Genomic DNA, 13,267 nt, shown 5'->3' with positions numbered 1-13,267 from the left:
TGATGTGACTATAGAACTAACGACTTGATACATAACACTCAATAACTTGGGAAAGAAGAAGGCAACTCCTCTTGTGTTCTCTAGACATTCGTTGCATAAACAACGTTGTTCAGATACGTATGATAATTGGTCATTAATTATTTCTTCGGAAGTCGCTAGAATGTTTAAATATGACCTCAAACTAGTTGTACACTCTAATGTTTGCGTCCACACTTAGGAAACATGTGTACCAATTTTTTTTCACTGATATTGTAAATAACATTTTTACATATACATATTTATCAGAAATACAGTAAAATTTACAAGTTAAAATCTAGAGTTTCGAACCAATAAGTTACTGCCGTTTCTTGATGGATTTAATTTCACAATGGCTGAGTTGCCTTCTTTTAATGAGGGACTTCTGTAGCGCCCATCCGATTCCGTTCCAGTTGTGAAGGTATACGCTGACTGGCGAGATGAAAGTTTTACCTTGGTACACATCCGTCCACTAAACGCTAAAAATAACCATGGATTGACACAACTGTTTAATCCCGACAATAATAAAATTACCACCATAGCAGAATCTGAAAAAAGACAAATATGAATCATTTAAAGTTGTTTGAAATGCAGTGAACTTTACATGCTTACCATTGTTAACTTGTAAGATTAATTAATTTGTATTGTGATTGCTCATGTCCTCGCTGAAATTACCAGGATGCAAATAAGATGAAAACCATAATAAGGAGTTAGCAGTATTTCATTTGAAATCTGCAGGCATCAATTGACAATTGTATAGTCTAAATGCGACGCGTCCGCAAACATGGCAAAGCCGGTGAATGGATATTTTCATCAAACCATCAAAATAAAAGAGTAATAGCAATTCTATTTTCAACAATAGACCGTGGAATTAATCACATGTAATGTGTGGCCATGAAAAAAAAACCAAATGAACGTTACATACAGTATTTATTTAGAACATGACTTTTAACTTTTTGGATTCCAGAGGTCAGCTTTTGTAGCAACTTGTCATTATTATATTTTGGTATGATGTCCAGTTCTATGTATCTTTCCTGTCTTATCATACTGATGCCATTCATTATAAATTCTCTTTTACAACCATTTCTTTTTATTCAATATCGCACGAATTTTTTGGAAGCCAACATAATAAATAAAGAAATACATAAAACTGACCAATTTGAACATTCAAAGGTAATTACTTAGGCATGTAGTCAGCGATTCGGCACTTACATGATTTAGAATAGACCGATTGGTTAAATTTAAATTAAAAATATATTGCAGTCTAAATTTTATCCCTTAAGTTAAACTAGTTTCGTCAGAAAATGAATTTCTCGGTTCACCTTTACCTCCTTTTAGTCACATACTGATAACCTGCCACGATGTTTTTCTCTTAACGTTCCAGACGAAGGTTATGCAGGGGAAAATTACCTTAGAACGAGTAAATAAAGTAAGTGTGTTTCATTTACATGGCAACGGTAGAAAAACAATGTTTTAATCTCATAAATCCATTTAGACGACAAAACAAGTTAACAAACAAAAACTGAGTTAATCACATAAACTCTAAATACCTTTCGGAATTTTGGTTCCACACTGCTCTTCAACTTAGTACTATATTTGGCCTTTTTAAACTTTTTAATTCGAGCATCACTGATGAGTTTTTTGTAAACGAAAGGCGCGCGCGGTCTGGCTAACAATTTTTAACCCTGGTGTATATGATGAGTTTATCTATAATGAGTGAGACCTGGTTCGTCCACATGGTCATTGTCTCCTGCTATGCATGTATCACCCAATATGCGTATCTACACACTGTAAAAAGGTCACTATCAGGAAAAAGATGCAATCGGTAAATTTACAAATGACAACTAGTCTGGTATCTAAAGATCTATACTGCGAAAACATGTCGCTAGTAATTTGAGACAAGTACATATCGTCTGTGGTTATATGTATGACAAGGATGTTAAAAAATATGGTATTCAAGTTCCAAGAGAATAAGAAGGAATATATACATTCCGCGGTGTACTGTACTTCGTCAAATGTATTTTTCCGATACGTGACATGCATGATATGCAGGACTACTATTACAGTGACCAGTTAATATAAGAATTATGATGATAAATTTACATCTGTATGACAAACATGTTTGAAAACCTAAAAACTACAATTCTGTCAAAAACATCGATGACAGTGTTTGCCAATTTCTCACCGATTCCAAAGACTTACGTTAAAATTTAGCACAAGTCATCAATTTATTTTTATATTGACATATTTCACACTTTGCTTCGTAATCAAATCACCAGACTTTGTTTCTATGATTTTAAGTATCTCTATTAACAACGAATTAAATAGAATATACCAAGGGATAATCAAAAATCACCAAGAAGGAAACACAAAATCATGGATACATACAAAAGACGAACAACGGTAAACAAGCACGAAAGTCGCAAAAAACAGATGTTCACTAAGGTGTTTTGGACGGGTTCACCGTTTCTGCTCCTTTAGTAACGCCCGTCGTGTTACACAATGTGGCCTATCTAATTAGACTTATCACAAGTGTTGTACTTACATGAGCAACACGACGGGTTCCACATGTGTAACATGATCTGCTTACTCTTCCGGTTCATCTGAGATCACACCGGTTTTCGTGAAGTTCGTCTTGCTCAGTCTTTAGTTTTCTATGTTTTGTTTTGTGTTTTGTGCACTTTTGTTTGTCTTCTGGTCGTTTTTCGTTAGTATTTGAATTGTAGTCTGTAGAAAATAGATAGTATAGACAATTTCAGTATGACTAACAATATATGAGCACTAAGGGTGTCAACTCGACGAGGAAATGCTAATCGAATACTCGAGTATTTACTTGGTGAAAATATCTACAAAATGGGATCACATTTATGCACTTTTACATATTGTTGGTCGTTTTCTAATTGACGTTTAACCCCTCTATTTTACTATCAGGGAATAGATAATAGTCACACGAAATATATGCAAAAATTAATAGCTCATTTACTACATTTACTAATTTCGAAAGTAGAACAAAAATATATTCAATAATTTAAAAAACACCTTCTGATTATAAATTAGTACAAAGTCAAGCGAGATCATACAACAATTACATTTTGTAATCGTAAAAGAAAACACATTTACACAGACGCGGTGATTAGAAGTCACTAGTGCGGTGAACTGAGAGTCATCACAAGGTGTGACGAGTGTTCTTGTTATGAAATATTATCTTGTCAACAATTTCAGAAAAGAGTTGGTTTCGCAACTTTGTATATAACAGTGCCAGCAAACCAGCATGTTCGATTCAAACGGTACCAATGTGACGAGCATGGCTAAGACACGGTAGCCAAAATTGTAGGCCTAAGAAAGCTTTTTTTGTGTGTAGCCTTTTTATGCATATCGAAACTTTATTGGTAATTCCAAACGGAAGATTTCTTAGTCATTGAAAACGACAATTTAGCACACACATACGAAACACATTTTAACTATGATAAATTAGTGATTACTATATTACACAGGGACGTTCACAATAACGTCAATTTAAAAAAAAATGAGTAGTCGAGTACAATTTTGGTATTTGAATCTCTGTATTATTGTGTGATACTCGAGTATAAGAGTACTCGTTTACATCCCAAGTATATGCAGTGTATTTTTAGACTCATCTTTTTACTTCTTTATAAAAGTGCAAATATGACGTTTAATGTTAGAACTTGCCTATCAATTTAAGTTAAATCAAGCTGAAGTGTTAGTTAAGATCTTGAGAAATGAGAAACTGTCATTTTCAAGGAATTGATGAATTTAGTGCTTTAAACAAAAGTAATTGCATCGGCTATTAATACGGAAAACATTACACTTTAATTCCCATGGAATTTTCTAAATATATTACGGTGCATATCAATGCACAGCAAATGTATTTCAAATACATCTCTTTAGATTATTCAGTAACAGTTTTTAAGAAAATTACATTACTTATAAATGTTGTATGAATCCTTATTTATTTTCCCAATTACGCGCGGTATTTGGCAAATTAGAAGCGATTTTCGTTTTTCATTGCAACTTTTTTTTTAAAATGGGTTTTAAAAACGATTCTTTAAGAAGCAAAAAGTTACAATGATAAAAAGTAAAAAAACAAAAATACCGAACTCCAAGGAAAATTCAAAACGGAAAGTCCCTTATCCAATGGCAAAATCAAAAGCTCAAACACATCAAACGAATAGAAAACAGCTGTCATATTCCTAACTTGGTACATGCATTTCTTTATGTAGAAAATAGTTGATAAAGGGCGATGACAAATCCGTCTGCAATCTGATCATGTCCACGTCTATTGAATAATGAATAAAACAAACCTTAATTATTTTATTGACATCTTTGGTAATAAATCAAATAACATAAGATTGTGCTTTTGTATAGTGTTAATGAAGCTGTTGAATGGTATATAAGTACAAGAAGTTAAGAGATATAATGAAGTTAAAGAGCATTAAAAACCGAAAATTTTTAAGTGTGGCGCCAAATACGACTCTGTTTCTGAGGTATAAAAACCTTAGTGTTTCGAATAATTCATCTTTGTATAAACAGTAAATTGATAGAAAATTAGCATATCAATGATACTATAAGTTAACACAAAAGGTGTTGCTCATGTAAGTGCAAGCCCGGTTATATTTCTAATTTGTTAGGTCACATTCGAAGAAAAGAGGACTGGTTTGTGATTACAACAAATCCGTCGTCATCTGTGAAACAGATATTATATAATGATAGACACACTCTTTCAACTAAGTTCAGACAGTCCGTCGATACTGACATGACTTGATTTTTTCGTTTGTGAGTTTTATGTTTATTCTTAACTAATGTCGCAACCTTCTATGGTAAACTTGACATACAAATATTTAAGCTATTCTGTGTATCCCTAGCTTCGGTTCCGATGCGCTTCAATGCTTAATATACTTGGCTTTCAAACGTTTTGATTGACAAGATGTCAGAAAATTGATTTTAAGACAGTTTCGATGCGAATATTAACTTCTACTTCCCCATTGTGTCCGCCTGTCCGAATTGATTTTCTGATATAAATTCGAGAATCTTTTAAAAAGTATATCACAAAGTACAAAGCAGTAAACATCGGACAATAGCCTACGTAAAATAAAAATCAGTTTTTAAGAACTATAGATAATTTTGATTTGTTCCTTTAAAGACCTTTGTACGATTTATCTATGCACGAAGAGAACAAACTGTAATGCATAAAGCTACACCAGGGGTTTTTGTGACCTTGCTAATCGGTATGACCTTTCAGTGTATCGTTGAAGACCTACAATAGCAAGATAATCACTTTTGCTTTATAGATAGATTATTTCATAATGTGGGTGTTTTAAAAGAACAACCATCCCATATTCCTTCTTTTTTAATCCATATGAGCATTAGTTTCATTAAGAATCTAGAATAGAGACTGACAAATTCGTGTTCGCAAATAAATCTATAAATTACTCTAATTTTTAGAATGAAACAAATTCGTACATTCATAATATCAGATATTTCACTATTAATGATTGAAGTGTCAGCTTCAATTTCCTTATTTGATTTAAGTCAATGAAAATTAAAAATCGAGTTTTGTAATTTTGAAAAGAAAGATATAATGGATCTAAGATTTTATTCTGGAATTACATTTGCCTTAAATAAAAAAATGTAAATGACGTTTGTATGAAAGATAAAGATTTGTATAAAAAGAGGGCAAGTGAACAAGAATAAAATTAAACAGGGAGAAACGTGCACAAAGTATATTCCAAAATTAGTGCAATGTTATTAATATTAACAAAATGCAATCAGAGACAATGACTTTAACAATCTTATTTATTTTTGCCACTTATATTTAACTATATCATGTGAAGGTATCAAATTTATGGAATGCCCGTACTTTGACGGTCGCAATTCAGTAAACTGATATATGCGTCCGCTTAGTTCCAAATTGATGCAGACAACTTTTCATATATAATAATGTTCTACTGTTGAACGCAATACAATAAAATTCCATTCAGTTAAAAAAGGAATATTAAAACCAAATAAAATGATTATTCGTCAAATGTTAAAAAAATCACATTTACCAAAACATGGTGTCATGTGATGGTTACTCTGTTATCCCTTCCAAATTTTTGAAAGATATTATCAAACCAATGTTATTAAATATTTTGGTGATTTATTTTGGATAATGTTACAAAAATCAAAGGTGCATATGTAAGGCACTCATATTGCGGTTCAAACAATAGTCAAGTATGTATTTTATCGGTAAACAGTAGCAATCGGAAAAAAAATTACATGAAATTGTGTAAGAATTTCGGTTCAAACAAATATGTTTGATGACTGTAAGATTCGATTTAATAAATGAATTTAAAAACCATTTTTTCATATTTAACAGAAATCAAACCGGAAGTGATATTCGGTGTTTTTTTGCATTGAATGAAATCAGGGATCTATTTCTGATAGCTAGAAAGTACCATAGAATGTGTTATAAAAAGGTGAGACAGGAAATATCTTCACTGAAGATAGAAACTGCTCCAAATTCTAGTTTTGTCTTATTGTTTATTAACCTATTTTACAATTTAACCTCTTCATGGCTCAATAAAAACAACCATTAATAATATTTCTGACAGCGAATGTTTTAATTCTTATTATTTAACTACGGTTTTATACAGTTTAACAATCACTTGTTACCAAGTATTATACACGGAAAGCATAGACATTTATTTCCCGTCAAAAGTTCCGATTCATCAGTCTGTATTTAAAAAAAACACGTTCTTGTGGCTTTCCTATTTCTTAATGCTTCATTTGACGAATATCTCACATCTCCTTTTTCACATTAACAGAATACGGGCTAAAGATCAAATGCCTGATCATGGCGGTCGGATAACAAAAAGTAATAATAATACAGATAAGACTATATCACGAACAGGTTACTTTAAACCGTCTGACTTTTAGTGTAAAATTATCTGTTTTAATGTAGTTTGCATGGATAAATAGATAATCAGTTGATGTATCGATGGCGTTTACTTCACGTCTTTTATTTGAAACAATTCGAACCATATGTCTGCGTTCTGCTTTTATGTCTTACTGTTCGTGGAAGGTGAGATCCGGAGAGTATCGTCCACTTAATAGCCATATATGCAATGCAATGAATTTGAATTAGTTGTTATTGGCTTTCAACTAGCTTTCAGTATCTGTGAGTACTCTCAGATCTGTATTTTGTATCCTTTGTGTTTTTGTTCGTTGGTTTATTTTTGTTTGTGTGTTTTATATCAATCTGTTGATTTAAGCTCTTTTCAACTGATTTTTATAGTTTGTTCTAATGTTGCGCTGTGTCACCACTGTCAAAGGTTAGGAAATTGTTTGGGCGCAAACATGTTTTACCCCGCCTCATTCTGTATGTGCCTGTCCCAAGTCATGCTCCTGTAATTCAGTGGCTGGCGTTTGCTGCTGTATATCATATTTTATTTTCCGTTAATTGTTTTGTACATAAATCAGACCGTTAGTTTTCTCTTTTGAAATGCTTTACATTTGTTATTTAGTGGCCTTTTTTAGCTTGCAGTTTGGTAAAGGTTTTGCTCGTTTTCTCAGATCGTACGGTGACCTACAGTAGCTTACTTCTACGTCATTTGGTATCTGGTGGAGAGTTGTCTTCTTATTGTTACAAATGTATATACTTCATTAGATTAATTTTTTCAGATTATAAATTTCAGTCCGTGATTATGAGTCTACTTAGTCTAAGGCTGCAACTTCCTTAGTAAAAGTTGGCTTTAAAACGATTTGACTTATCTATTAAAGCTCTGTTGTTGTTTAAGGTTCCGCATCTATTTTCACATTTTGACTCTAAACTTTTGCACTGGAGACGGTAAGTCCATCTGCACATATGATCTGAGCGGTATGAAGTTAATATTAAAAAATTGTCTGTACTCTTTTTGTTTTATTTGGCGTCCATCCTGTAGACAATGCACCGATAAGTTAATGACTTTGAAAATATCTTTTCCATAAATCTATAGACATGTACTGAAACTGCATGATGCCAAATAGTTTTAAAACACCCTCAGCCTAAATTGACCTTTGGTATTTTCACCACCTCTATTTTGTAGATTGCTCCTGGGCGAATTGTGTTTTATGGAGTTTAAATTCTGTAATTCGATGTGAATTTATGAGGAAAAATCTAGAAACAACTGAATTGATATCGTACGTAATTATTTCAATTGTTTGATGTCTGAGAAATGACAAACTCACGGTTAGATGACACTGGTGCAAAGCGTTTACAGACTTTGGATTTAATTGTAAGAGATTATGTCATAACTTTAAAAGTATCTCTCCCAGAAGCTTATTTTGTAAGAAAGCTTTATCTTTGAACAGACTGGTTCATATATATAGTTTAAACATGTATTTTTGTAAACGAATTGGTAGTTTTATATAACAGCTTTCTTGAAATAAAAGGTAGATAAAAGGAGATATGATATATTAGCCAATGACACAAATATCGGTCAAAGACCAAATGGTCAGGACATACAGTTACATTTCATTATATCGGTGTCATGTTCAACATATTGAATCAAGTGGTCTTTTTCACAAAAATGGAGTTGTACTTTTGCCTTTTTCCAAATAAAGTGTTATGGATAAAGGCAACAGGGCTTCGAAGATTCATAAAAAGTTAGATCCTTTTGGTGTTCTTTTTGTCGATACTATTAATATATAGGGTAATACTACTGTAAGAATTTTAGAAAATCTCCTTGTTTTTGATGCCATTTAGAGTTAAACAAATAATTTTAAAATTACTAAATTATATGTTTGGTATTTTTAAGGAGTATTTCTCAACATTATTTTCATCTTGCTTGATAAAAGGCATCAGTATCACTTATTTTGTCTACAGCATCCTTCCATGCGGAAAATAGAGTATGGCACTTTTTTAACTTCAAAAAGGAAGCCACATGCAAAATATCCACCCATTTGACCTGTTCGAATTGCTATATGCTCGATATTTTTTTTAAGGAAGACTTATTTCTGTCATGTAGTGTTGTCATTTTAGCGATATTTGTTAACATTGTCATTAAACGGGAGTTTTGGCTAGCCATTAAACCAGGTTCAACCCACCATTTTTTCTTAAAATGTCCTATACCAAGTCAGGCATATGGCAGTTGTTATCAAATAGTTCGTTTCTATGTATGTTTGCGTTTGTTTTTGTTGCACTTCGGTGTTCCTGTTGTTCCTTTGTTTTCCTCTTATAGTTGATGTGTTTCCCTCTCTATCGATTTATGACCTTTGAACACCGGTATAGTACTGTTGCCTTTATTCATCAGCTAACAGTATAATGTAATGACTATACGTGCATACGTTTCTTCCAAAATAGGTAGTGATTACCGGTAAAGATAATTTTAAGTCAGCGGACGGAAGATATGACCTTCCAGCTTCATCTCTAACGACTTTATTTTATTAATTCCTATTTTCAATTAAATTATTTTCTAATGTATTTTCATTTCAAATCACTTCTTTCTAAAATAAATCACAATTTACAAATTACTCTAGTTTCAATTGAAAAAATACGTGTTCTAGTTACTTCATTATATTCAGAACATCAAATGCTGCATTACAAGTTATCAAATACTAATCTATTATTGATGTATCAGCTTCTTCTCAATGCTTTGATTGATCTGCACTTTCTCCTTAATGAAAAACGAAATACCGTTACATAATTTGAAAAATGGCATATTGTTTGAATTTCTGAATGGGATTCCATTATATTCCTGCCAACTGCAAAATTTGAAGTGATATAAGAAGAACGTCACAATCTCCTCAATTGTGTCACACTATAACATCGCGAATTAAATAATCATGTATGTTGTAGGTTGGACAGAGTAATCCATTTGCGAGCTTTGCAGAACACACACTCCATTTACAGACAATTTTCAAATTAAAGCATAGGTGAATAAACGTAAAAATGAATCATTTTTAGTGCATCTATATGAGGGAGTATACTTTATTTTTTTGGTTTTTAAATTTTCATTTTATACAACAATGAAATTGTTCTCAAGCTTCGGTAAAAACTCCGGAAAAGTAATTTGGATGAAGCTGTCTGTTTAGTTGAAGCATGTTTTTGTGCTCACCAACATTTTGTATATTTAGCCTTCTATACTTTTGATATCGTGCGCACCTAGTGAAAGTAATTCCAGAAACATGTGACGTGCACACGGAAATACTATCAAACGTTTTTTAATGACTACAACATAACATATCTGGCAGTTGGATGACATTGATAAATGTTATTCTTAGTTAGATTTAATTTCAAGTGTGATCTGCTTTCAAGTGTGTTATGAATCTATACTGCCAAGACCTTACCATTTGTGTTAGTATAATTATTTTTGGAATGGTCTACATGTACAGAATCATTTCCTATCGGCAAGTCTTATCCATCAAAAAATAGTTCTCATTATAAAAAGAAAACATCCATTAACACTGCGTTAGCTGTATGATCCTTCGCTACGTAGTCAAGATATTTCTAAACTAATAAATTGTACTTTGTTTAATGTATTTAATTATTACATGGAGTCTAAAATAAAGAATAGAACAACCAATTAAAAACGTAGTTTACTAATGTTAAAAACTCGTATAATTACTTGATTATACAAATCAAAAGGATAAAAATACTGAGAAATCAAAATGGAGTACGACCATGTACGTCGATAGGATAAACGTTTACTCTTATGCATAGAAGACCAGTCATGCGAATCCTGAAGCAATACAAACGTCGCGAACGTTTCAATCGGTAAAATTATAGATCAGACGTTTGTTCTTCTGTCATAAGAACTATATCTATTACCACAAAATGATGTTACATAGACATTTTGGCCTACCAAATGTTTTAATTCGAGTGCCACTGATGAGATTAAAGAAGACGAAACGCGAGTCTGTCGTATAAAATTGTTAATCTGGTACCTTTGATGAGTTTTATTGTAACTCGTACATACCTTTTTAATGTACAAACCAAGGAAGAAAAGGAGGGAATAACGATATCAGAAGTCAAACCTGACATCAAATTATAAACTTATTGATAAGTGACATAATATTCAGGCAGGTTTCGCCGAAGAATTTTTATCAAAGCTAAAATTCCTCTTTAAACATGTAAATCAAATAAGTTAGTCATCAGTATGATATTGATGTTTCAACAAACAATCGGCATTCCCATAGGAACAAACTGTGTCCCTCTTCTTGCCGACTTGTTCCTTTATTCATATGAGGCTGATTTCATACAGGAACTTCTTAGGAAGAAAGGAAAGAAGTTAGCAGTATCATTTAACTATTTAACCAAGAGTTCCAAGTGGTGAAGTTGAAATCATCCCTTCGTAAGTTTTACGGACGCCATCACGAGTTGGTTGACCGTTATGGAATATCCGTTTCACAGATGATAGCGGATATGCTCCTAATGTCGTAATTACAATCCCGTCCCCTTTTCCCGAATGTGACCTACCGAATTAGACTTATTACCGGGTTTGTACTAACATAAGCAACACGAAGGGAGCCACATGTGGAGCAGGATCTGCTTACCCTTCCGGAGCACCTGAGATCACCCCCAGTTTTTGGTGTGTTTCGTGTTGTTTAGTCTTTAGTTTTCTATGTTCTAATGTTTTGTGTACTATTGTTTGTCTGTTGGTCTTTTTATTTTTTAGCCATAGGGTTGTCAGTTTATTTTCGACTAATGAGTTTGAATGTCCCTCTGGTATCTTTCGCCCCTCTTCTTTAACATGAAATATTGCTTTTGGATATACTCCGTCAAAATATTGAGAGCGATCAAAAAAAAAATAAACTAAAAAACATTTAAGTGTAAAACGTTTTGAAACATAAACAAACTACCAGTGTCGTATAAACTATCAACTGCCGGACTTTAAAGTCGCGGAAATATCTCTGACCTTCAAAATCTGTTTTGTTTTTCAAATAGTATTCAAATCTATATATTTGGAAACGAGAACTGATTGAAACTTATTTGACCATAAACAATAGATTAAAAGCAATAGGGATTAATTTTGTATATCTATTTTATTTAGTAGTCTTAAGTCTTTAGATACAAGAAGAGTCGTCTCATCTGCAATGTTACCGATTGTGTCGGTGCACCTGGTCTCGCTCCTTTAGGACTTCATGCGATCCCTCAGTTTGTGTTTTATGTTCTTGATTTGTCTTTCATATTTGATTTATACATCGGTAAACTACTGTTCAAATTAAAGCAATAGTTGTTTGCATGTTTTGTTTATGTTATTGATGTCAGGCATACACCAAGTGTAGTTCTTTACATTCAAGGTGTTCATACTTATTTATAATTGTTGTCTCACGGCTAAAAAACATTATGTTTTGAAACTTCAAATGAGGTTAGAAATACAAAGCTTCTCGCTCATTTCTATGCTGTTTCATGCCGAGTCAAATGTTTCCATTTATATATTTACTGTACCACTTAATGTGAATTTTAGACCTAAGACGTTAAACGAAAAACAAAACTCAAACCAGTATGCCTTGTTAATGTCAAAAATAAATGCTATGGAAACATATTGTTCTAGTAACAAACAAGGCTTTAATTGGTATGTGACTGTACAATTAGACTGCTCAAACAGCATACTTACATTATAAAAAAAGAATAAAGCCTTATTCATGGAAGTACCATAACCTTGTATGTGGTTAATTCCTCTCAAATTATAAAGCTTCCATGTCTAACAATGGTTGATGATGTTTTAGTTGGTCTATTGTATCTTTATTAATATTATGCTTTTATTTTAACATAACGCACGATTATCATTTAACATGTGAACCCAACTGTTAGTTTAAGATATGATAGAATAATACAGACAACACGATAAGTGTCTCTTGAAAAATCTGTTTACATACGTTCTGAAATCAAATGTTTAAAAAGCAAATATATTTTAGAAGATCATTTAAACCTAGCGAGAGCACCCAATTTTATTTCTATATGAATATACCAGTTTTGTCTCATTTAAGACATATTAACCATCTAGTTATATTTGTTTTTTTGTAGAGTCCTATGCTTAATAAAAGGGTTTTTACATGAAGCGACATCTACAAGAAAAACATAATTTATAAATCTGGTTTCATCTTAAGTGTTGTTTACGATAATTTGATGATATAATCAATTAAAAAATAACATTGAACCGATCTTCAAGGAAACAGTTTGCCTATTCATAATACTTCGTACAACACTCTCATCGGAAAACTGACAATTATATATTATACAGTGATGTTTTTGAAGCGGAAGAAATATCCA

At 32.3% G+C, this 13,267-nt stretch overlaps 1 protein-coding gene across 1 annotated transcript in view; it reads right to left on the bottom strand.

The window, feature by feature from the left end:
* Positions 1-306: 306 nt before the first annotated feature.
* The window catches only part of LOC127718778 (cephalotocin receptor 1-like), a 34,273-nt gene continuing 21,312 nt past the window's right edge, over positions 307-13,267 (bottom strand). Inside the window, exon 3 of the mRNA XM_052224828.1 lies at positions 307-563. Within this exon, the coding sequence (XP_052080788.1) occupies positions 307-563 (257 nt within the window). The remainder of the gene's footprint in view (positions 564-13,267) is intronic.

Source organism: Mytilus californianus, unplaced genomic scaffold (assembly GCF_021869535.1).
Source record: "Mytilus californianus isolate M0D057914Y unplaced genomic scaffold, xbMytCali1.0.p SCAF_10, whole genome shotgun sequence".
NCBI lineage: Eukaryota > Metazoa > Mollusca > Bivalvia > Mytilida > Mytilidae > Mytilus > Mytilus californianus.
This window is presented reverse-complemented; position numbering and strand designations above follow the sequence as displayed.